Here is a 24904-nt window from a genome sequence, read left to right on the forward strand (position 1 = left end):
TGAAGGAGCTATAAAGGGAGAGCTCACTGAGAGGGAGATTCAACACGGGAGATTTCAATCAGATGAAAATATCTCTGCATCCTCTCGGGGCAGCCGAGGCGATCCTGTTTCACCACAGTGCAAACAAACACTAAAACAAACCGCTCAGCTGCGACGGCATGCCCGCAGAGCCCTGTTAGCTGTGTTAAAGAGGTAACGAGAGTCTGTGACGGACAGTGGTGGAACTAAGTACTTTTACTCAAGTACTGCACTTAAGTATGAATTTGAGGTACTTGTACTTTATTTGAGTATCAACTTTTCATGTTACTTTATACTTTGATGCCACAACATTTTAGAAGGAAATATTGTACTTGTTACTTCACTACATTTATCTGCTTTAGTTATTTCACAAATTAATTTTACATTTTTTAAATAAAAAAGTATGTTTTGTTATAAATTAAGATACCAAACTGCAACAATTATTTGATTAATCGGGTGATTCACAGAAAATGTATTTCCAACTATTTTAATAAACAAGTCTCTTTATATTTTCTTTAATGATTTTGTGTTTTAGGGGAGTTATATTTGTTTGTAATTTGGGTTTTTTTTAAATGTTTTTTCTGTCTCTTTTTTTTAAATAATTTGAGCTTTGGGGTGTTTTTTCAATGTTTATCCTTTTTACTTTTGGAGATTTTTTTATATATATTTTTTTAGCATAGTTATTTAGATATGCATTGGGTACTTTTACTTTTAATACTTTAAGTAAATTTTCTTGCTTTTACTTACTTTTACTTAAGCACCATTTCAATGCAGGACTTTTACTTGTAACAGAGTATTTTCACAGTGGTATTAGTACTTTTACTTAAGTAAAGGATCTGAACATCTTGTCCACGAGTGGTGACGGACAAACAAACAGTCAGAGCAGAGGGGGGAGAGGTGGTAGTTATCGATAAACGGAGAGAGCTTTCCGGAATTTTTTTAAATAGAACAGCTAGCTGGTTGGCTGGAAGTGAGTCAGTGCGGGCCGGAGGTTTGCGGCCACACACTCTCACACTGTCCCTTTTTTGTGTGTTGGTGAGCCTGACCTGGGCGCTCTCTGTGGCGGGCATGAGTGTGTGCAACTATTTTAACTTAACTATCAGTTCTGAAGTGTGTGGGTAACTCTTTGTGCATGTGTAGTTGTGCTGTGAGAAAGCAGATGTATCTTCCTCTCTTTGCAAATATGCACCATATGTTAAACCACTGTGCATGTATGACTGTATGTTCCCATGTGTGTTTACATATGTGTGTAAAACCACATGTTTTTACATAGAAATACCCAGATCGTGTGTTTTTTCAGAGTCGCTCATTTGATAAATTGTCTTTGTGCTTTTTCAGCTGGACGGGAATCACTCAGCGAAAAAGCTAAACAGATAATATTATGATCTTACAGTTAAATGCAGTCAGGATATAAGAAAGATGTACTGCTGCAGAGATCTATTGTGTGTGTTGGAGTGAACGCAGGGCCGAGTGATTTATCATAGGAAATAATGCAAATTGAATAACCAAATAAAGAAATCTAATTTAACACCACAGACGAGGGAACCGCAAGACTTTGGATGAAGAACTAAACGAAAACAAATAAACTGGTGGTTGAGAAAGACGAATTCCCTCCACGAGGACAGAAGTAAAGTGAATTAAACTGGGATTGAACTGTGACCCAGCGTCTCCTGGGAGATTTCTATGACAATGATGCCAAAATGGCCACATGTGCTGTGTATATACAGTATATCACAAAAACCTGGTATGAATAAGCTATTAAAGGATTTGTCACCAAAAACAATAAACAGTGCATTGTAAAAATGATTGATAGGTCAAAACAGGTCATGTCTCACTTTACTATACAAGCAAATTAACAGCTACAGTATGTCTCAATGAAGATGCAACTTTGCTTCATTTCCTCTTCAGCTTTCTAAAGTCTTGTTTGGATTAAAAGCAGATTGAATTTAAAAAGTCTAGACAGCAAAAACAAGATTCAAATGTAGATTCAAGCCACATTTTAAGCCACATAAACATTCAAATGTAGATATAACCACATTTAAAGGTGGTTTAAAACGTGATTCCAATCAGATTTCTACAGACTGTTTCAGTCCAGCCACTCAAATAGGATTTCAAATTGTCTTTTGTGTCACTCACAACACGACACATAACAACAAAATCAAATCCAGAGTGGCAGAAATGCAGAGCAGACTCCATGCTGCTACATGTGCATGGATGTACTGTCAGACATGGATACTGGATCCCAGTGGAGGTCATTCAATGTATCAAAGTTTCTAGCTTACGGGTTTACATCTGCAGTATGGGGCCCACTTAATATCCACAGTAGTGTTCCTAAAGGAATTTTTTAAAGAAATATTAGACCTCAATTGATCAAAAATTCATAATATAAAGTCGCAATTGAGCTTGTTTGCAGTTTGAGGTCAACAGTTTTACAGACATGACAGGAAGAGAATTACCACAAGGACAAATATACAAATAAAAAAATTACCACACGGCTCATGAAAGTGTTCTGGTCTGTTGGCAGATGTTGTAGAGAGTGAAAGAAAAAGCACCTCATGACACCACGAACCAGGTTTTCTCCGTCATAACACGGTAACACACATGGTAAGATAAGAGGTTTGGGATGATGAAAGCTTACCCACACACCGAGGTTGGGGTCCACTCCATTGCGAATTGGCCTGGCAGCTGAGTCTGGAGTCTCCGTCTAGCCTGTAGCCTCGCTCACAGCCCACCTGACACTCGGCCCTGAAGGAGGCGCCGCCATCGTTGCACCTCAGGAAGCCGTGTTGGGGCCGAGAGAGCGGCGGGCAGGAGCGAACTGTGGGTTGAAAAAAATTAACTTGAGAATCCAACCCCACAGAAACAGAAAAACAAATATATATATTGCAATATTTCACTGGATCTATGTCATATCTCATCTGGTTTATTCGTTTTTACCTTTTGTTTTCTTATAGTGTAATTAGTAGTGATGCACAATATACAGTAGATCAGGCTGACAAATTACCATCCAATAACACAAAATTTATATTATTGTGTAGTATTCTGATAATGAAATTAAAGCTCATAAATAGTGACAATAATACAAAGCCTGTTAAGTCAGTGAAAGCAGTCTGGCTTTGTATTATTGTCACTATTTATGGAAGGAATGAAATATTACATCAACCCCAAGCCGACTACCGGCCATGTGAAACAGGTGACCATTGTTTTTTTTTTTTTTTTATCGACTGAAAAAAATCCATATCCTGCCTCTCCAGTAATTAGCTGAATATAATTGAAACAGCGACAGAGAAGGAAGCTAATTGGTTTGCTAGAAAGTGTAAAAAAACTTAAAAAGTTTTAAAGTGAGAGCAGGTGATTTAAAAGCAGCAGACAGGGATGTAAAAACATTTTAAACTTATTTTTATGATTTGTTAGCCAATTTCGACGCCTATAAAAATGTCGCAGTAAACATTTGAAATTGAAAAAATATACTTGTCCCATCTTCGCCAATATGAAATTATTTAGAAATGTATTTGAATGCTTAATATGGAGTGTAACTTACAAACACAGGTTCTGTATGTAAATCACAACAGAAGGAGAAAACATTAAATCAGCTGCAGGAACGTACAGCACTGTTATCATCGTCATCTACAACTTGGGACATATCATTTAACCCAAAAGTCCCCATGAAATAAAGAAAAAATCTTCACGTCTGCCTGCTCTGAGTTATGCTGAGGTCTAGAGGAGGGTGTGTAGGGTGTTATTTCTCATCACCACCACCCATAGACAGACAGGCGGGTTCAGAGGAGACCCCCTCCCTCAGGGCTTAACTAGCTGGGAGGTCCTACAGTATGTGGCGAAAACTAGACTGAGTGTAACACATACAAGCAGACATATGCACACACACTCAGAAAATATATACCCAAAAGCCACTGCTATAAATCTCCAACACACACCCTTGAATATTCAGGGGCTTGGTATTTCCGTGAGTCACGCTTGTTGCCGTCTTTTGGCAAAAGTGGCATTTTCCTCATTAATCTCTTGACCTCTCAAAATCCCTCTTCCTTTCCGTCTTTCCCCTCTTGAACTCCCACGCGCTCTTGTCTTTTCTTTTCTCGTACCCTTTCTTCCTTTCAGTCTCTCCTCCGTGAACTCTCGCTCTCGTCTCCTACCTTTCTTCCTCTCAACATCTGGCCTGGCAGCGAGCAGTAGCCTCCCAGTAAATGTTGATTCCATGCTCAGTCTAAACACATATGATCTCAATACACGGCAAGAAATCTTTACACGAGGACGCCACACACAGACTCTCTCTCACTCTCGCTTGTAGTCTGTGCAGCAGATCAGCTCATATCCTTTATGTTCATGTGTCGATTAATTGTGACATAAATGTTTATGAAGCTTTGCAGACATCAGAGAGGCTTTGATGAACGTCTCGTAGTTTAATGAGGATTCATATGAGACGTGTGTGTGTGTGTGTGTGTGTAGGAACCTGCTGGGATCAATCAGACGAGCATGCATTGTTTCAGCTTGCATTGTGTGAGTGTAATTACTGTGTAGCCGGGAGCATTATGTTGTCAGACAGTGTATGCATTATAGCAGATAATATAAAGTGTGCATCTGTAAAATCAGATGCACAATGTAAAAAGTAAGTCACTTGAGTAATATTTACTAGGAGGAAATATCTGGCTATAACTGGAGTTGGAACAATGTATATAACAATGCCGTTATACCTTATTTAGACCAGGGTTTGGTTCTGTTCACGTTTGAGCCGATGCCCGTACCTGTACCTGTACCTGAATTCAGTTTTAGGTACTGTACTTTCTCTGACAAAAATGTAATTTTTGAATAAGCTGCAGGGGTAGACAAGAACACACTGGCTGCATGAGCAGTGCGTGATGGCAACTTTGCAAAACTGCAGTGTGTCACCCTTGTGGTGTTCACTTTGGCAGTGCTGTTGATGCTTCTGCAGGGCTGCCTGCTGTATTTCCACAAGTAAATATTCCACTCATTTATGAAGTCTTGCAGCTCCTGCATGTTTTTTATTTTCATTTTATTTTTTCTAACTACTTTTCAGTTCCTAATTCCCTGCAATTTTCAGGACATCGCTTGCCAAGTTGCTCATTGCCTTTTTAGCCTTGTTTTCAAAATGAATCAAACCAATTGCTCAGATTTAAAAGCTTGTGAAAGACGTCCGAACGTAACGCAAGAAACTGATGTCGATGCAGGTTTCAAAGGTTTAACTGAGAAATAAGTGGCACATTATTTGATATTGTAAATGATAGTCATTTCTATCTTATCAAAATACATCAGACCGGCCCCCTCCTCACCTGTGCAGCTGGCAGGTGTCCCTGACCAGGTGCCGTCAGCCTGGCACAGCCTGATGCTGGTTCCCTGGAGGTCAAAATCTGGCTGGCATCGCACACCACAGGCCGCATCGAAATGGTTGTTACATACATTTTGAACAAAGAAGCCGTTTTCTGGAGGAGTCAGTGCTGGACAATACACCACTGTGAGGAGAGGAGAGAATATTTTTGCGAATCATATTGAATTTCATATTGTAGCTAACACAAAAAGACATCCAAAAACAAACACACACACACACACCGAAAGCGTGCTGGGGGAAACACTGACAGTGGAAAGTTGATGTTGCTGACAAAAAGGATAAGAAAGCGCGAAAGCAGAAAATTACAGGTTGTCAAACATCACCTCCCCGATCTACACAGAGGGAGGAAGAGAAAGCACAACGCAGTCCACGAAACTGATGATTAATGAACACTGTTGTTTTCAGATGAACTGCGGTGTGGAAATCACTGGCTCGCCCTTCAAGGAAAGGGAGGGCCACTGACATTTCTGGAAGCAGATTCAGTGTGCTGCAGTACAAACCTCATACTTCTGTGGAATACTGTGTTTCTGTTCCAGCTGATTTGTCTTCATGCATCATGACATTTACAACCCTAACAGTTTACATTATCCTTGTCCAGTCCCCTTATTGATCATAAATGCTTTCCTTTCTTACTTTATGAAATGAGTTTATTCATGTGTTAAAAGCTTTACGTAGTTTGCCCGATCATAACAAACTCATGTGGCCTGAAAATTACACCATTTCCAGCTTGACTGACTGATTTGTTGGGTGATATTAAGAGCTAAAGCATAGATACTCAACTTGCTTTTCCCGGGGGCCACTTTAGCAAAATACCAGGAGGCCAGGGGCCAGTTAAATACACAAACACTAATAATTTAGGAATGCACAATGTTCTATTTTTTGATGATATGCAATATGCTGATATGTTAATCATTTCACCGATAACTGGTACCAATATCAATATATCGTCTTTTTTTCCTACCTACTTTTAGTGATCATCAAGTCTCCTCTGTAGTGGAATTAACATATTTTACATACTCTTATAATGAAGGCCAACCAGGAGATGGAGAAATAAAATACAGTGATTTTCAGTGTACGTAATATTGATTTATTGTGCAAAATTCTGTTCTTTAAAACTTTTAAGTTGTAAAAAAAAAAAAAAGACCCAGTTTGTCTTCCACATGTAATGTATGCTTCGTTATTTAGGTAGTGTATGTTATGAACAAATATAGCTTCTAATTCTCCAAATTGTTTTTTTTTGTTTTGTTTTTTTAACAGCATTTACTTATAGTTTTACTCTCAATACTACTGCATCACAATTCATACCATAATACTACCGGTGATACTTAAGTACAGTAATAATCAGATACTTTATGACCAATGCTGCAGAAATATTCAAATAAACTTCTACCAAAGTCACTTTCTGGTAAGATATCTGTACTTATACTCAAGTATGGCTTTCAGGTACTTCATTCATTACTGATTAAAAGCACTACAGGTTAAAGGAAAAATACATATTATTCATTTTGGGGTGAACTTTCTCTTTAATTTATGGTATTTTTCATTGTGTGGTCTGCTAACATTATTTGGTCAACATCACTTTCTTAATGTAGGGGGGAAATTTTGTCGTTAAAAAGCCTTGCATGACAGTCAAAGTAACAAATAAAAAAAGCTTTTATGAGCAGGCATCAAGTTGAATCACTCATCTGCCTTTATAAAACTGACTTTATAAAGGTGTCAAAAGTTATTTTCTGCATGAGCACACAAGCATCCGGGATTAAGAGCCATCAGGTTAAATCTAGTGTAGTTGATTATAGTTAACAGATCAGTTCCTCTCACCTTGGCAGGTCATGCCTATTGGCTGATAGCCCGGCTTGCAGGCGCAGTCATTGATGGAGGTGCTGCCTGGCTGGGAGGTGTGCTGCGAGTCGGGGCAGGACAGGCAAGTGCTCAGGCCTCCCGGAGTTCCCTCTGGTTTATAGGTGCCGGGTGGACACGCTGGAAGGAGGAGAGGAGAGCAGAAACACTGCAGTTAAAATGTCACACACAAAGAAAAATACACAAAGAGACAGATGCATGGAAAGATTGGATGATGGACATGTATAAAAGAAAATTAGGCTGAAATGAAAAACTGTCTAGCTAATGCGAGAAGAGCTAAGAAAAAAATTCTTTGTGACTGAAACTGTAAAACAGATTTATGAGGATACTTTGATCATATTCATGTCTGGACATGTTGTGGCGGAAAATGTGGCAGAAATGACACAATGATCTGGCTAGGTAAAAAAGACAAGTCCAGTTCTTAATTATTCCAAGCAGGGGAAACTGTCATATGGCACCAAACATTTTACTTTTTTTTACAAAGAAATGCAACAATCAAAGAAAGGTTTATGAGCATCTAAAAGCAGTTACGGTCCGCATGTCAGCACACATGGGCTCTATTAGAAAAAGCCTTTTGATCACCTGCACACGCACGCTGACAGACACACAGACATAATAAAACATGTTTCCTATTAGCATCACCTGAGTCCGATCAGAGGACATGCTGTAAAGATGAAACAGCAGAGGTCACACGAAGGTCAACCAACATCCTCTCGTTCGCCATCAATCAGCTTCGTCTCAGTGCATCACAGAGGAGTGAAAACAAACGACTGAATCCATCACGTGGTTTTTATCGGGGTTTAAAGGTTACTTTCACATGGGATTGCTCATAAATGACAGATTCACTGATTAAACCTGTGACTCACTGTAATATTTTCGGTGACGTAATGTAATTAACTGATACCCAGTGATCTCATATGTCTGATATTTTTAGATTAACCCCTTTGAATTAGCTCCAAAATTCAGATTATGCTTATTTGAATTATGTTATTACCAGAGACAACAAGCTCTTATCAGCCATTATACGGGTTGTTTCACACAAGCAATTTTCTGTGCTGGTAATTCCCATAATTCACAGCGATTACTGACGCATTTCGCAGGGAAAAACCTTTATCAGTTGTTCCCCAAAGTCAAAGCAATTTTTTTTTTTTCCTGTGTATCCAAACCACTTTAAAGGAAGCTTCTCAAACAGCACAAACGCATTACAGCCTCCATATCTGTGATGTCTGCTGCTACAAATGATTCACACCAACATCACGTCCACGGTCTTTGAGTTTAAGTTTAGATAAACGTCTCAGGAATTACTAAAAAATGACTTATGTTTGTATGGGATGACAGATGGTAATTAGGAACGCACATTGTGGTTTCCTGGAGCCCAGGGTGGCTTTTCCAGTCTCTAGTTTGGTGTTGTAGTTTGTCACAAGCTGAAAACTGTTTTTTTTTTTTTTTAACAAAAACTTGATAAAAAGCCATGTGAGGCAGTATAATAAGCTACTGCTGAGCTGCTGCTGTTGATGAGTTAGCTATAGCTGTTAAAGGGATAGTTCAGGATTTTTGGGGGCTGTATGAGATACTTATGTATAGTTAGTGTATTACATACAGTAGCAGTCCGCACTCCCAGTTTGTAAAAGACAGGGCACGCACCCCACAGGGGATGATATCAAAACATATTTTTGCCACTTTAAAAAAGGCCTACGTAAAAAAAATCAATATTAGTCTGAGTGGACGCTATATTTAGAGTGTTTTCTCCGCTTTACCTCGCTGTCATGCAGCCTTTTCCTTTGGCACTATATTTCTCATCCGCTGCCAGTCAGCTGTTTTTGGGTAAGAAAGTGCTGTAAGCAGCTGTTTTCGCAATCCGACTGAAACAAGACTTCACAAAATTATTAAATGAACTACAGTTGCAATAAAGTTAAATACAGTAGTGACTATTGTATAATAAAGTTTTTAAAAATAAAACTGTATAAAAAAGTTAATTAAAATACTGTTATAATAATACTGCTACAATAAATTGAAATAAAGTCTTGTTATTAAATAAATCAATCAGAACCACTGGTGCTTTTATTTTGAAGTAGCAGATGTTTTTTTTTGCTGTTACCGTGGCATTGATAAACATTGCGGTTTATTCACTGTAGGCTAAAAACAAACGAAATGCTCTTAAGTTCATATAAATACAAAAAAAATAAAAAGTTGAAAGTTTGAACTTGCAATATAGTCATTCTATACACCCCACATGGGCCTTCAACGTATAATAAGAATACCACCCAATACACATCGTCTTGTGTAGGTTAAACCAGGGTTATACTTTTAAATAAATTGAACAAATTTTGCCTGAGACAAACAAAAAAAAAGTCTTATGACTCCAGACTGCAACCATTGCTTAACTGCTAAACCACAAAATTACATAGAATTAGACCGAATTGTATTACATATGTATCACAAAAAGTGAGTTTGTTAACAGATTACAGTTGGGCGCTGCAGTGTCACTCACGTCATACTCGAGTAAATCCAAATGTTGTTTGCATCAGTTGGAAAAACAAACCGAGAGTATTGACTACAGCAGTTTCCAAATCAAAACAGGCTACGGAGAGAGTTTCAGACAGCTTTGCAGACGGTTTAATTTGGTGTTGTGCTCTTTAAATGAGAAAATCATAAACTCTCTCAACCCACACCCACGCACATCATTTAAACACTTTTCATGAATAAATAAAATATGCAGAAAAACTAGTATCCACGTGGGATTCCTTAAAGACCTTGCAGCAAGACTAGTTATGAGCTTTGCGACTATTCAGTACATAAAAATTATAATATGGCTTTATATTTTAGTCTTTATTGGCATCAGTTTAGAGGTCTTCTGTTTATGACATTAAGTTTAAGTAAACTGTATTAATTACAAGGTGTTTTGTACGATGGGCGCAACAGAAAATCCACAGTACTAATATTCTTCACAACTCATTTACTGGCCGCTAAGCCAGAGGCCAGGTGTGAATTTCCACTGCTGAACCAATGCCAGCGCCCCCCCCCCCCTCTCTTTCAGCTGAAACCCTGCAGCAGGTCAGCCAGAAGATGTTAACCAACTGTAAAGCAAGCACTGGCTGCTGGCTCTAAAATGCACCCAACCCCCATAACCCACATCAAAAACACACACACACACACACACACACACACACACACACACACACACACACACACACACACACACACACACACACAGAGGCAGAAGACAGCCATGAGGTATACGACACAACACACGACACACACACACATGGAGGAAGCTGTTTCTGGTGCAGACAGTGCGTCGGCCTGCCGTTTTCATTTGATAACAAAAGCAGCAGCAACGTCTCCGTCATGCGTCCCTTTAAACTCAGAGGAGGGATCTTGCATAAGCGGGACCGACAGCTAAAAGTGTTCCCCTCTGTTCAAGTCCTCAGGAATCTGTTTTACAGCTTCATTTTAAGGTTTACAGGAAACCTAGTTATTTTTAATGTGAATAATAATTCACCCGGAGCGCGACAGTGGATAGAGCGAAGGGAGCGCGACAGTGGAAAACACTGTAATCGCAAAAAAATATAACATTTCAGTTTCCTGGCAGGTTGCATGTGCTGGCAGGTAGAAATGTACACAGACAAGATGCATGGTCGCACAAACACACACACACCCACACACACAGTTTAGAGGGAGCAGACATGGCTTCTGGCTGCGGGAAACGGGACGGAGGGAGGGGAGGATGGACAGGAAGGGAATAAATGATGAAAGAACGAGCGACCATGAATTCTGAAATAAAGAGGAAAAGCTGGAAGGTAAATGTGGAGAAATCCGTGTAAATTTCCTTTAAAATGTATCATTGCTCCATAACTCGAGCCAAAAGTCAGACCCCATACTATAGAAACTAATTGTGTTTGGACCCGCGCTAGGGGTCTGAGTTTACGCCGGCAGCCAATCGTCTCGTTTTGGGTCCTGTCTAGTTACCGCCTTATGGCTGCGGAGTTAACTCGGCTGCACTGTACCCTTCATTTAGAGAGGAAGTGGACCGTCAGCGGGCCAGATGACCATAAAGACAGAAAGAGCCTGCTGTGTCTCGACTGCTGGAAGCATATGGAGGGACAGCAGCTGGTCAATCAATGAGAACTACTGTACGCAGTAATGATCTAAAGAACGGAAAGAGCCAGCGCCGATGATCAGAAGCTATTTGTTTAAAGTTAGAGCAATATTTGAGCAATCATGAGAATCCTAATAACTAATAACGAAGCTAAATGATGGATCAAAACATCAAACTTTCAGATTCTTGCAACGTCGTCCTTCTGGAAAAGGTTTTTGAAGTAAAAATCTTGCAACTTGTGTAGATGGCCAGTGTTTAGATACATAGGATTCTATCGTCATTACTCTTAGTTATCTTTTTACTTATAGTAGTACAGCTAGAGTACATGGTTAGTAAAGAAAATATGATTAAGACTGTTATCTAAATTCCTAATTTTTTTAATTTAGTCACCGAATTGTATTTACTAGATTTTGTGTTAAAAACTTATTTAGGTTTGTATATCCAAGCAATGCTGTTTTTTTAAGAAATTATTATTATTATTGTGTTATTTTGTTATTATTGCAATGTATTTATTTATAAATTCTTCTTCATATTAATATAATTATTTATTTATTTATTTGTCTATAATTGATACATATTTGTTTAAGTTTTCCTCTTTACTGAGATTTTGCTATGAGGAATGGGATTTGTGAATGTTTTTTCTATTTATTTTAAATGAACAAAAAAGCCAATAAAAATAATTAAAAATCACCAAAAAAAAACTTAAACTTCAGAGTGAAATATTACTTTAATAAGGAAAGTTGTGAACAGGCCAAATAATCATTTCTGAGAGGAGGAGGGAGAATAGATAAACAGACTTATCAAAGTGGATGTCTGATTTTCCAACAAAGCATTTCTCTTTTATCATTTCTGCAAACTGGCTGCCGCCTCTGACTCCCTCAACCACCGACCTGACGTCAGCTCTGCCTCCATTTAAAAGGATACGCTTGGCAATGTCCTTTTTGTCAACAAATCCCAGAAAAAGACTGAAATCAATAGCGAATTGATCCTTGCCCGTGTGCAGAAGCCAAAGTTTGATAAATGGGTGATGAATCATCGGTGCCACAGACCTCCACTGTTTTCCAAAAACTATTATAAGCACAATCTCAACTCTCAGCATAAAAGCTACCCTGTCACAAATACAGAACTGGGGGTTTTGTTGTTTCGACTTTAAGTTGGGAGCAGAGATCGTAATCTGTTTTAAACTGCCTGCTGAAGGCAGGAATTTCGTGCTCTTTTGCCATTCTTTATGAAAATCTCAGAATGAGGGAAAAGAGTTCTTCATCTGTAAGCCGGCAGGTTAAGTCGTAAGTGTGTCAAAACGACGATTGTGTAAAAAGTTTGAGTTGGCAGAATGGGACAGTGGTGATGTTTTGACAACAAATTATGTGTTCGACCCAATCTTGTGAGATTTAAAAAACAGTTGGCGTTTCTGTAACCAGTGGGAAGGATGTGGAATGAGGGTGGGCGGGATATGTGTATACGGGACATTAGGGAATGAGTTAACAGAACTGGTTTATTTCATATTCTTGTTGTATGCCGTGAACGTCAATCAGAGACCGGTTTACTTTGCCATTTACAGACATGCCCTTGCTCAATGTCCTAACAATGGTTTAAAATCCATAAAAAGATTTGAGAAAGAAAACAAAAAGCAGCTGGCACTAGTTAGCAGCTAACTCAAAGATGAGGAACAGCTACGGAGAATGTCCGCAAATTAGGGAGCAAATGAGGTCCGGCAGCACCCTCGGAGCAGAGGACGAGAGCAGCTGTTATATAACAGAGATGATAAATGATTGCTATTGACATGTTTTGCCATCGTCATTGTTTAGAAAGTGCTGATGATGTGTATATTGCATGTCACACAAGTCGCCAGCGCCGTCGTGTTTCATGTTCCGCCTAGCACATCGCTTTCAGAACGCAGACATCCCAAGCGGCATTATGAAGGGTCTCTGTTGCAACAGTATTATGAGATCTGTGTAAAATTGCCCAATAACTTCCACTAAAATAAGAGTTAACAACTTGTTGTTTTTTGCATCCGAAACATAAAAAGTGAGAATACATGTTCTCAAGATTAAACAGGGAGTCAAAAAGGAAGAGACAACAACAACCTCGAGCACAGGCCAGTTCATCTGTTAAAGTCCTTTTTGCTAATATGAACTAAGTCATTTAAACTGGCAGACATGTTCGGCCCGGGAGCCAAAGTTACTATCACACGAGAATCTCACGAGTCTCCGGGGGGAGGCTGTGTTCGATTAGCCAGGCCTAAAAACAGACTGGGACGGAAACGATGAAAGGAGATCCAGAGGGAGAGAGAGAACATCTGCCTCCTCAGCCACAATCACAAACAGAGAGAGAGGTTTCATCTGAGAGGGACATATTCTGCTTAGTCCAACGAAATCCACAAACACATGCTTTGCAAACACACATGCCTATTCATACAGTCCTCATACACACACTGAACCCCACATGTTATCTTGAACATAAACCCCTTATAATTTATATCAGGGAGAATGGACTTTAAAAAAACTTGATTATACATACAGTATATTCCACTTAAAATAATCTTAAGCCACAAAATCGGCAAATTTTGCAAGTCAGCATGGTTTCAAGTAATATTTAACATCTGGTCAGATCTTGTTGACTTATTCTTTAATCACACAGTAGATTCAAACTACAATTTTTCCAATTTTAGACCATTTCATGAGTAGTATGGCTGCTTGTATGTCAGCATATTTTTAGATAAAAAATGTTTGTAGAAAAGGTATTATTTGGCTGCTAATAGTGTGGAAACACTGATCTTTTCACAAGGTAAACCTAATACATAAGTCCATTTGAAGAGGCCACTTATGACTAGCTGATAAGTGAAGGTTATAACACAAAAAGGGGGTAAGCTGGTCAAATTAGCAGAAAGATGTGTTGTCTTTGGACACCTTTTTTAACAACTTCATACCACTGTTGTTTTATTGTTTTTCCTATTTTAACTTGCACTCCCTGCACAGCTTAGGTATGCAGGCTTATGGACTATGTTTTGTTGTATAAATGTTTGTGTTATCTTAAATTTAAGTGCTTTTCTTCACCAACTTGGAATGGCCTTCAGAAAGACAGAAACTTAAAGAATTGGTCTCTGCCTGATTTTAAAGCTCCAAATGTGGAGGACATGAAAGCACTGACCAATCAGAGCATTGTGCTGTGCTTTTTCAGGAGGGGGACTCAAAGAGACAGGCGCTAAAAAGCTTTTTCAGACAAAAGGTGAATACAGGTGTTCCAGCACAAACAGCATGAGGAGAATAAAGTGGGTTTTGACCATTAAATAATGTAAGCATGGTCTAGTAAAAACTCCAAATACAAACTACATCTGAAAATGAGCATGATGGTCAGTCAAAGAACTTAACCAATCATATGACCAGGTAGTCAATTACCTTATCCTACATCAATCTGCCATTTAAAGCACTCTTCTTTCTACACCCAACAACAGACAACTTTTAGATTTGGGGAAAATAACTGTTGCTGAGACAATGAGTAGCTAACATTATGGGAATTATGTGCAAAGCAGACGGTAAATATTTCTTTGTGGTTCTATAATGATCACGATGCCGTGACCCAATTCTGTCTGTCTGTTGTCTTCAAAGCCAAACAACAGAGTCCGTGGAAGTCCAGCATTATTGCGAATGGGCTGCTAAATCTGGACAGAGGCCGGGCCGCTTGTGGTCGAAGGCCCTCTCACACGAGAAATGTTGTTAAGTTGGGCCTTAAATTCCAGGGTATTTCACTGAGAAAACAATGTTCACATGCAAAGACACTTTCCACTCCTAACCGAGACTTCCCTGCACACTTGAGGTGCATAAATAGACAATGGAAATGGACAATTAAAATGTATAGTCTAGCCCAGAAAAACAGACACACGTACACGCCAAGACCTGACAGAGACATGAAGAAACTGTTGCTCAGCTGCATAGACATTAATTCTGAGCCAGCAGACTATATGCATCTCACGCAGAATTCATCTGGACCCCCCCCTTCCACCCACCATTCACTTATGGTTGCCTCAGTGACAAGCCACCATAACATGAAAGCACTAGCATCTGTCTACCATTCACAATTACGTTTACATTGCTCCATATGGCAGTTTCCCATGCTTCAAAACTCATGACCTCATGAAGAAGAGTGAAGTTGAGTCTGTGAGGTCCTGTTGTACCAAGACGTGACCATGTGTGTGTAGCATCACCAATGACATACGGCAACGGCAAATTCCTGTACATCAAGTGACTATCACCCCTTGTCACTCCTCATTTTCCCTGCTTGGACCCTGAAATCCCAAAAGGCCAATCTCATGGCTATTCCAAAAACAAAAAATCAATAGGTGGTAGGGTCCTCTCCTACCAAGCACCTCTTCTGAGGAATTGTATGCCTACCCAAATTCAAGAAGCTAGCTAATTTTTTACTGTTTTTTTCATGTTCTACATCATGGACTGATGGCAAAACAACAGAAAGCAGCAAGGAAGCCAGTGAAAAGAGTGTGTCTTGCTTAATAAGTCTCTCTTTCAAACACAGTGCAGAATAACTTCGAACAATGATCGAGCGCTGCTTGGGCGGAGATGGACGGTAATTTCTGGTGGCCTGTCATTACAATGCGCTGGAGTTGGGGAAAAAATTAGTGTGTTGACCTGGTGAGTTGTATTTCCATCACTGCCAATGAAAGCCTACCAGAGCTGGAGCCGATAAATACTTGTGAAGACTGCAGAGTAATTTATCCCAGGACTGAATGCCGCTTGTAACATTGGACCTTGGAGTTTTTTGTGCAGTGGGAAAAGGGCTTTAGAGTGGATCAGTGTCAGACTGAAGATGGAAAAAGAGTGTAACAAGTTCACAGCTCTGGCTGATATCAGGCAAAACACATAGTGAAGGAGTGCCAAACATGATGCACTCTAAATAGGAAAATTCCTCCCTGTTGAAGTGTCCCCAAGCATGACACTGGAACCTTTCCAGCTCTAAAAAAAAAAAAAAAAAATACTATTTCAGCTATCTCTTATGAACCAGGAAGCTTTCAGCAGCAGGTTTCAGACTGAAAATCCACTGAGAGAAATCACAGAGCCAGCCTACCGACAGCTGTCACCTGGTTTCTGCTCCTTTTGGAGATGCATTTTGCTGTAACAGAATCAAAGACTGAACCCAAGATGTGTCTGTGTTTGCGATGATAAGGGTCACAAGAATTTTCGAACCTCAATGCATGGGTCACCTGTAGCAAAAAAAGTTTGGGAATCCCATCTCCCTGGAATGACAGGATGCTCTAAATCACATCGACAGACTTTCACTGAAGTCTGGTCTGCTCTCCAGCTGGAGTGTGGAGGGAAAAATGAGGGTGGGGGGGTGGGATGTGGCTGCTGCACAGCTGTCCACCTACACAGCCTCCATCTGGGGGGGAAACAGACCTCCGCTGATCAGGAGAATGTGAAACTTCTGCGATGTGATGCAAGGCAGTCTTTGGAGAGGAAACTGAGGAAGTTCAGTGGCTGTTCCATCGATGTTTGCCTGCTTATTATTCAATCCGATTCCCGAGGGAGAATGACTTCACCACAATTGCTAGATACCTCTTATGGATTCCCAAGGACAGGGACACTGTCCTGCTCGCTTATTACAGACTCCGGGAACGCTGGGTTTCAATGGGAGAGCGAGGCAAACCGCTAAACAACTGTACAAACACAGGTTGGTCCCTGGTTTGGTGTGCATGATTACAGATGAGAAATGTTGTGATAAAAGTCTGTGGTATGATCTCAGTACACTTGGGACAGCATAACATAAAGGGCCTGCTTTCATTTCCTTTTTAATTGTTACGTCACTGTGTTTTTACAAATTTGTGTTTTCACACTTCCTGATGTGATTTGAAGGGTTAGACAACATGCACACATACAGTGCATGCATGGGCAAAAACCACATGCACACACATGCTCGTATGCACACACTAATCCACCACACACTCCACCGCTCCCACAGTAGCCTCAGAATTGGTGTTTTCTTTTGGGATTCTGAGTTCAGGGATGTTTTTTGCTAAACAGACTCACTGACAAGACACAGGCCAATCCAGTATGTGCAGCATGATGCACAGTATGTGCATCAGAACTAGGCTTTCTGTTATTCGATTTTTAACCACGAAAATCTGTTGAACTCTGACATATTTAAATATGTAGGCCTTGTGCTGTGTCCTAACAGCAAGCAAGTGACTCTGTCCACACTGAATTCGTGCTCATCTGTTACGTCATGTAAACATACCACTCTATTTATCAGCTGTGTTCATGTAAACAAACCATGTAGGTTATCAGCTGTGCATTTGGGACCAAACTTAAGATGTAACCACTTATAAGAAGGGTGTCTTCCTACATTTGTAATTTTTTAAAACAGAAAACAAATGTTTTTGGGAGGCGGTGGCTTAGTGGATAGAGTAGGTGCCTCTTCTACAGAGGCTGAGTCCTTGCTACAGCAGTCGCAGGTTCGACTCCAGCCTTGGCCCTCTGCTGCATGTCGTCCCCTCTCTCCCCTACTTACTCTCTGTCCTATCCAATAAAGGCCAAAAAAAACCCCAAAATGTCTTACAAAAAAGAAAACATATTGTGATTTTTACTGGAAATGACATACTAAATAGCAAACAGCAAGTAGATTGTTATTGGTGATGGTTATTCCGGTTTGCGGGTTGGGTGTGGCGGATTGGTTCTCATAACAGGCCGGGTCGGCTTTAAAAAACCCTGACCCATGCATCACTGATGTGTTTCTTTATGTATATTTGTTTATGTGTTGTGTGCACATAAAGTAGATGCTGCTCTGAATGAGAGTCACAAACAAACTGAAAACACTTTGGTGTCTCTCTGCCTCTGTTGTCCTTCCAACTCTCCACGCCCAAACGCCATCACATACCAACGCAGACAAAAACTTAGTCATGAACAAAATATTTAGACTGACACACAACAACTTTCTAGAGTTGAAGAAGCCGTTGTGTCAGAACAGGAGCTGATTGGTTGGTCAAAGAGCGAGAGAAAAAGAAAAAGAGACAGATGTTTCTCTTCCAGAAAGCTGGCAGCTGCTGACTTCCTTCATCCTTAGCCTGTGACCTTTAACGTAGCGTGTGTCCCTCTTCACCACCTCCCACCAAACTGAAGAGATTTCACTCCACAGCTCACACACACACACACTGACACACACACACTCACACAAATGGGAAGATCAGAAAGTGAAAGGAAGTAGGCGGGCACTGAACGAGCACTGAAGAGGGTCGGTGAAAATATCCAGAGACGGATGAGGGTCACAGAAAGGGACAAACATGTTGGATTTGAAGAAGGGCAAAGGCCTTGAAAAAGAAGCTCGAGAAAAGCACTTAACATGCTAAAGGAGAAAGTCATTCCACCTTAAACTCCCAAGGGCACATTTGTCACTTTAAATTAAGTGTGAGAGAGAGATGGAAGCACAAAGAAGTAAAAATATTTTAAGTGCAAAGAGTCAAAGCAGAGACGTTTTTTGCCTCCAAACAGATTGCACTTTGTCATCAGTGGGTGAAGTTGGTGGAACACAAGATCACGACTTAAAAAAAGCTTATCATTTTTGGCAAGAGTGTCAGTTCACAAGGGATTCATTATTGATTTTTATTTGTTTATAAATTCTTTATGCAGTGTTGCATATGTTATCCTGCAATTAAATTTGTTTTTATAAAGAATCATAGATTATCTTTAATGAAAAACTAATAAACAAACTTTATCACAGACTTACAAATATTAATGCAAATTACCCACAGTAATTGGTTTTACAAAAACAATCAGGGGATTATCAGGGTCTATTCTAATATCCATAATATTTCTGGTTATAGTAACAACTGAAAGCAACAATTTTGAAAAACTGTTTAATAAATGTAGCAAAAAACTAGACAAAACAATGATTTTAGTCCCTTAAATGTGAGTTACTTGATGATTTTGTATTGTCTTAAACTGAATATCTTTTTTTTGCAGTGTTTAAGGATATCACAGATCACAGAAGACTGATTTATTACCAAAAAAAAGGTTACCAAGAGCTTTCAGCTACAGATATAAACAGTCAGGAATACACAACAGCTGGCATATCTGTGCTAAGAGTTTGTGTTGCGTCTCTACCATGTCGCTAATAAGTCTTTAAGATAGGAATCAGATCAGAATGAATTTAAAAGGTAATCTCAGTCATTTAAAAGGCTGAAATGGGGCAATTATGCACAGTAAAATTATGTTTTTATTACAATTTTATTGTGTATAGAGCCAGCATATTTTCACATCTTTTATTTCAACCACTCTAGAGTTGGTTATTGTCACCACAGCGGAAAGACAAACCAAGTCGGTTTTGTGAATTTTGTTTTCTTTCTATCGACTTTGAATAAAGTGTGTTTTACCGGGATAAAATAACTGTATATTTACATGGAGTCTGGTACGTGGGAGCGGTTTCTGGGCTGTTTCTGGTTGAACTAGAAGGATCTTACTTATTAATAAAAAGGTCTATCTCTGTGGGGATCCTTTCCATAATGTCAGAAACTTAGAATAATAACCTGAGCCTGTCAGTGGCAAAAACAAGCACTTATAGTGAAAGCAAATAAACAAGGAAAACATGCCCTTAGTAGTTACAGTGCAGCGTTCTCGCTCAATACTGGACTAATTTTAAAGTTGTTGTTCGCATTAGTCACTTAGACACAAAAACGTGGAAAAATAGGGTCCAGGTTACCCTTTGAGGTGTTTCTGCTCTGCTTTATCCTGCTCTGTAAAAGTCTCATTTTCGTGTGGGGCACCTGGCGACACGGTCCAGTAGCTGGAGAGGTGCTCGGAAAGATGGAGAGAAGAGGGGAAAGCTGTGAAGGCGGGGAGCAGGGATGAGGCTGAGCAGTGCAAGGCAATAAAAAAGAAATTGACGGAGCGATGGAAAGAAAGATGGACGGAGGAGGAGCGTTAATGACACAGTGAGGTTCTGCCTCGCACCACTGGCTGTTTCACGGCTCCTTGTTTTTCAAACTCTCCTGCAGAGGAGGGTCCTATTAGGCCCAGTTTATAGCCTCTCTGCCTCCTCGCTCCTTCATCTCTGTCTCTTTTTTTACACACAGAGTGGCCTCAGTTTATAACACAAGTCGTGTCTGCTTTACAACATCCCTGACCTACAAACACGGCAGCAGTAGTCATCAATTAAGGCTTTTTACAGACCTATATGTGTCGTTTAATGAGGGGAGGCAGGGTGAGCTAAGGCTAGAACATGTGGCGTTGAGGGAGGGACTAATATGGATTTCAACGCTGCCTGTACTTTAACACTGATGTATACAATCTGCTCTAAAGCAAAAACTTCAAACACCAAATGACATGAAAGACTGTCCGAAAACACCTGAGGGCAGCTCAGACACTGGGCTCTTTTAAAACCAGCAGAAAAAAAGGCATTTTTGGTGAGATGCCAAATTTTCTTTCAATTGCTCAAGCTCCTGTTGTTTTTATTTCCCTCACATTTCATCTAACATTTCACTTGTTAAAGGATTACTTGAGTTTACTGGTTTTCATCATAGCTTTTACCATCACTTCTATCTGTCATAATAACATTGTACTCACAAAGTAAGAGCTGAGACGGGAAACACGCCATCATGTCCAACAGGACAAGAAACACATGTCCAGGTGATCAGTTATATAATAACAATCAAGCAGAGCAGTTAAGCCTGGATATCTGCCACTTTATGTGGAGGTGAAACCCAAAGTAAGCACACTGAATATTTCAATAATAGTTCACCATTGACAAAACAAAAATAGAATTATAAGTTCTTCAACACTGCATTTGTTGTTGCCATGATGAGTCTGGAGAACATTAATACTCACCATGTTGCTTTTGTCTTTAATGGAAAAGGATATAATTATCATTTATTACTGAGACAAATGTCTCTGCAGTGGTTACGGATATTTATCAGCTCCTCCGATTGGCAGTGATCAAAACGTGACACCTGGCTGGACATGCTAATTTTCACTCCTTTTTGAGTGAGTCAGTCACCTTGGACTCTGTGTCAGACAAGAATGTAGTCTCAACAAACTCGTTGCAGTTTACGTCCATGTCGATCGATACGATCGGCAGTTAGTCTCAAAGTGGGCATGTCACAGTGGCCTTGAATTCTAATTCGTTCATCCTCGAGTTGACGTGGATGTTTGGCCCAAGTGTGAAAAAAATCTCAAGGCGCTTTTGAAATATCAAGTTCATGAGATCACAATGACCTTGACATTTGAACTATTACCCCCAAAATCTAATCATTTCATCTTCAAGTCCAAGTGGACATTTGTGCCAAATTTGAAGAAATTTCTTCAAGGTTTTCTTGAGATATCACATTTACAGGAAATGGGACAGGTGGCTGAGTGGACGGACAGAGGGACAAAAGGATGGACAGCAGGGTGGACAGGACATAAAAACACCTGTAACATTTTCTACCGCACTGGCAATGGGAAAGAAATCTACTGCCTATTTTTAGCAGAATTTCCTGTGTTTAAAAACCTGTACAGACCTGCTTATTTTAGTGAAAAAAGGTATGGGACAAAGTTTGCTGCTTTGCATGATGGGACAAGGCTGCAGAGTTGCAGCTGGTCCTCTGAAGGTGTTCAACTTTCACAGGTCGATTTATACAGAAAACTCACTAAAAAGTTTTAACCTAACTTTATCCATTTCAGTGCTCTGTAATCACATTTCGATGTTTTGTTTGTCTGGCTTTCATTAACACAACATATCAGAATATCACATTTCAGGTTGTAAATCACGTTGCAGTTACGTTCCGTATAAATAATCTTTATAACTGAGCTTATTAGTGGTAGTATTTGCTCCCTCCCTCTCTCTGTCTGTCTGGCACTGAGCCAGTCTGATCTCTGCCCAGTCACTGAAAACTCTCCATCCACCCACCACAAAAGATGCATGGCTCGGGGGTGAGGAATCGCCCTCCCCCTCTCTCTCTCTTTCCACTCTCTGCTCAAAGAAAAACACAAACTTCCATCCAATTACTTTAGGCAATTAATGACGGCTGGGGGGAGTCATGGTGGTGGTACTTGACCCCCTCCCTACAAACCCTCCTCCGCTTGTCCTCAGGAAATCCCAGGCATTTGCCCCCCCCCCCTCATAATTCGACCAGAATTGAGCCAGAATTCAAGTTGAGCAACCGAAGCTTTTATTTTCGTCACAGAGACATTGAGAAACAAGGAGCTGGACGGACTCAGACACGCTGTACAGAAGCAGACAGTCTGCTGCGGTTATTGATGCTGTGGGGATTAGGATGAAGGAAATAGAGAGTCTTTATACGCATGTTTATGCAACATGTTGGATGAGTCGGCCAAATTCACCTCCTCTGGTAGAAATATATTTACTTTTGAAAACACTGAAGTGCAAATTACAGCGACAGAGCAAACAGAAGGCCAGTGTGTCAAGTATTGGGCTGCTTTCATCCGTCTGCTGGCAGAGGCTCTAATGACATTTTGGTAAATGACAAGGTATCTCGAACAGCAATGGCTGCAGTCCATGACATCTGCTGTACATATTCATAGTCCCCAGATGTTATATCTTAATGTTTTTGACCTCCAAAGCCTCCTCCAGTGCCTTCATCAGGCTATTTCCAGAAAATACTCATAGTTAATAGGCAGGTTGCTATGATTTCTTTTCTGAGTGTTGGCAATAAACCTCTCAGTGACTCTTTTGGCCTTTCATCCTGCAGCACCATCAGGAGGAACTTTATCTTTTAAGCATCAATGCTGGAAAGAGAATTGTTTTTATTGGAGATATTTTTGAAACTTGTAGCCTGTGAGGTTTTAGGACTGCAGCCAGTTGGTCATTTATATATAATTTTAGCAGAACAACTCTATTAATTTAGCTTTTTTAATTAGGGCTGGGCAATATATCGATTTGACGGGGAACTGAATTATAAGTGAAACTTACTTATGCTCTCTTCAAAACCAGACTCCGTTGATAAAAATTGCAATTTTTACCTCGCTGAACACAGGAGCTGCTGGTCTACCACTGTCTTGATCAGTAAGTTTGTGTAATTGTATGTCTTTGGTGTTTTAAAGGGTTAATAGCCAGAACAATCTACAGGGGCTGAGTGTCTTGTTGTATGTATATGTATGTTCTCTTCATTTACTGACATTGTTCCTAACTCACAATGTAAATGGACCCCTGATGGCTCATTTATTAATGCAACCTGAAGCTTTGAGAATGTACTATTTCTACACTTTTTTGCTATTTCTATATTTTTGGGGGATGTGGTTTACCCTCTAAGTACCCATTCACTGGAGGCATTCTTGGGGATACATTTATAATTGTTATTATATGATGTGTTTCATTTTTCTACTCTTTCTTGTATATTGCAGTATGTCAAATAGTTAAGTGGTTGTTTTTTGCACATGGGGAATGTGATTGGTTGCTGACTTACAATCACTCCCCTATTTAAGAGTGCTACTCATTTGAGCCAAATTGCTGGCCTGCAAATAAAAGTGATATTGCAAGTCAGAAAGTGTGCGGGAGTCCTTTTAAAGCTTTTTGGTCAATCCATCCCTCTCCGATGCACCTGTCTCATCTGATAGACGTGCAAAGTGTTCTTTTGTTTGACACATACAGTGTGAACATTCAGGTCATGTTGTGATGATCAACCTGTTCAGATTGAGCACATAAATCATGAGCTTCTGCTTTTTATATATACAGTCAGAGGTTTAAAACAAATTTAAACCGGCTCTAATTGTGGAATTTATGCCTAACTTTTAAGGTTCAAGACGTCGTCTGTGGGCTACAGCAGGAAAATATCATATTATCAAGATATGAGCTGCTGCCGGGAATGCTGTGAGCGTGAAAAAACACACCCTCCTCAGAGCTGATACAGGAAGAATTGCTCAATGTTTACAATATTAAGTCAATAAAAGCCTCTCGATCCCAAGAGGTGACACGTGGCAGCAGTGAGCTTCAACTCGATGGTTTGTGGCGAGGAAGACACATTCGCTGCATCTGCTCTGTAAATATTTGTGGTCTCGATGTGAATGACCGAGAGATCCCAGGAGGAGAAGCCTCAGCATAAATTGAACGGAGGAATTGAAATGACAACAAGAGAGGTGAAATTTGCTAAGGAAATTTATAAAAAAGCGTTGAAATGGGAGGAATGTTGCAATCATTATTTCTTGAGTGCTATCGCTCTCCAGCCTCACCCCCCCGCCCCCTTGCAGGGGTCCCCAGTGTAAATGTTTTTTTTTCTTGTTCATCTCATCTCGCTCTGAACTGTCACACACAAGTATACACTACGCAGGGGATTAACACATGCCTGACCACATCGTGTTTGTGGCGTGCTTTGCGTGCACACACCTCTGAACCATTAAAACATACCACATTCAAGGATCTGACACATACCAGATGCCTGGCAGTGGTGCAGAGCTTTGCTTGTTTATATCACCTGGGAGAGTACAGGCGCGACATACTGTAGTCATAATACATTACAACACTGGTACATTTACGCACACTAAATTAAAATGCTTTTTGCTGCACACTTGATTTAGATCTGTTAACCCTCTGAGACCTCAGAAAATTTGTTTAATTTCTTGCAAGAACATGGA

The 24904-nt window shown here is 40.0% G+C and overlaps 1 protein-coding gene across 2 annotated transcripts in view; it reads right to left on the minus strand.

Moving 5' to 3' along the window:
• svep1 (sushi, von Willebrand factor type A, EGF and pentraxin domain containing 1) overlaps positions 1 to 24904 on the minus strand; it is a 113314-nt gene that overhangs the window by 50200 nt on the left and 38210 nt on the right. For both annotated transcript variants that reach the window (XM_042511964.1, XM_042511963.1), the window contains exons 4-6: positions 7199 to 7357; positions 5325 to 5504; positions 2657 to 2836 (exon numbers count right to left, since the gene is read on the minus strand). In XM_042511964.1, the coding sequence (XP_042367898.1) occupies positions 2657 to 2836; positions 5325 to 5504; positions 7199 to 7357 (519 nt within the window). The remainder of the gene's footprint in view (positions 1 to 2656; positions 2837 to 5324; positions 5505 to 7198; positions 7358 to 24904) is intronic.

Source organism: Plectropomus leopardus, chromosome 23 (assembly GCF_008729295.1).
Source record: "Plectropomus leopardus isolate mb chromosome 23, YSFRI_Pleo_2.0, whole genome shotgun sequence".
Lineage (NCBI taxonomy): Eukaryota > Metazoa > Chordata > Actinopteri > Perciformes > Serranidae > Plectropomus > Plectropomus leopardus.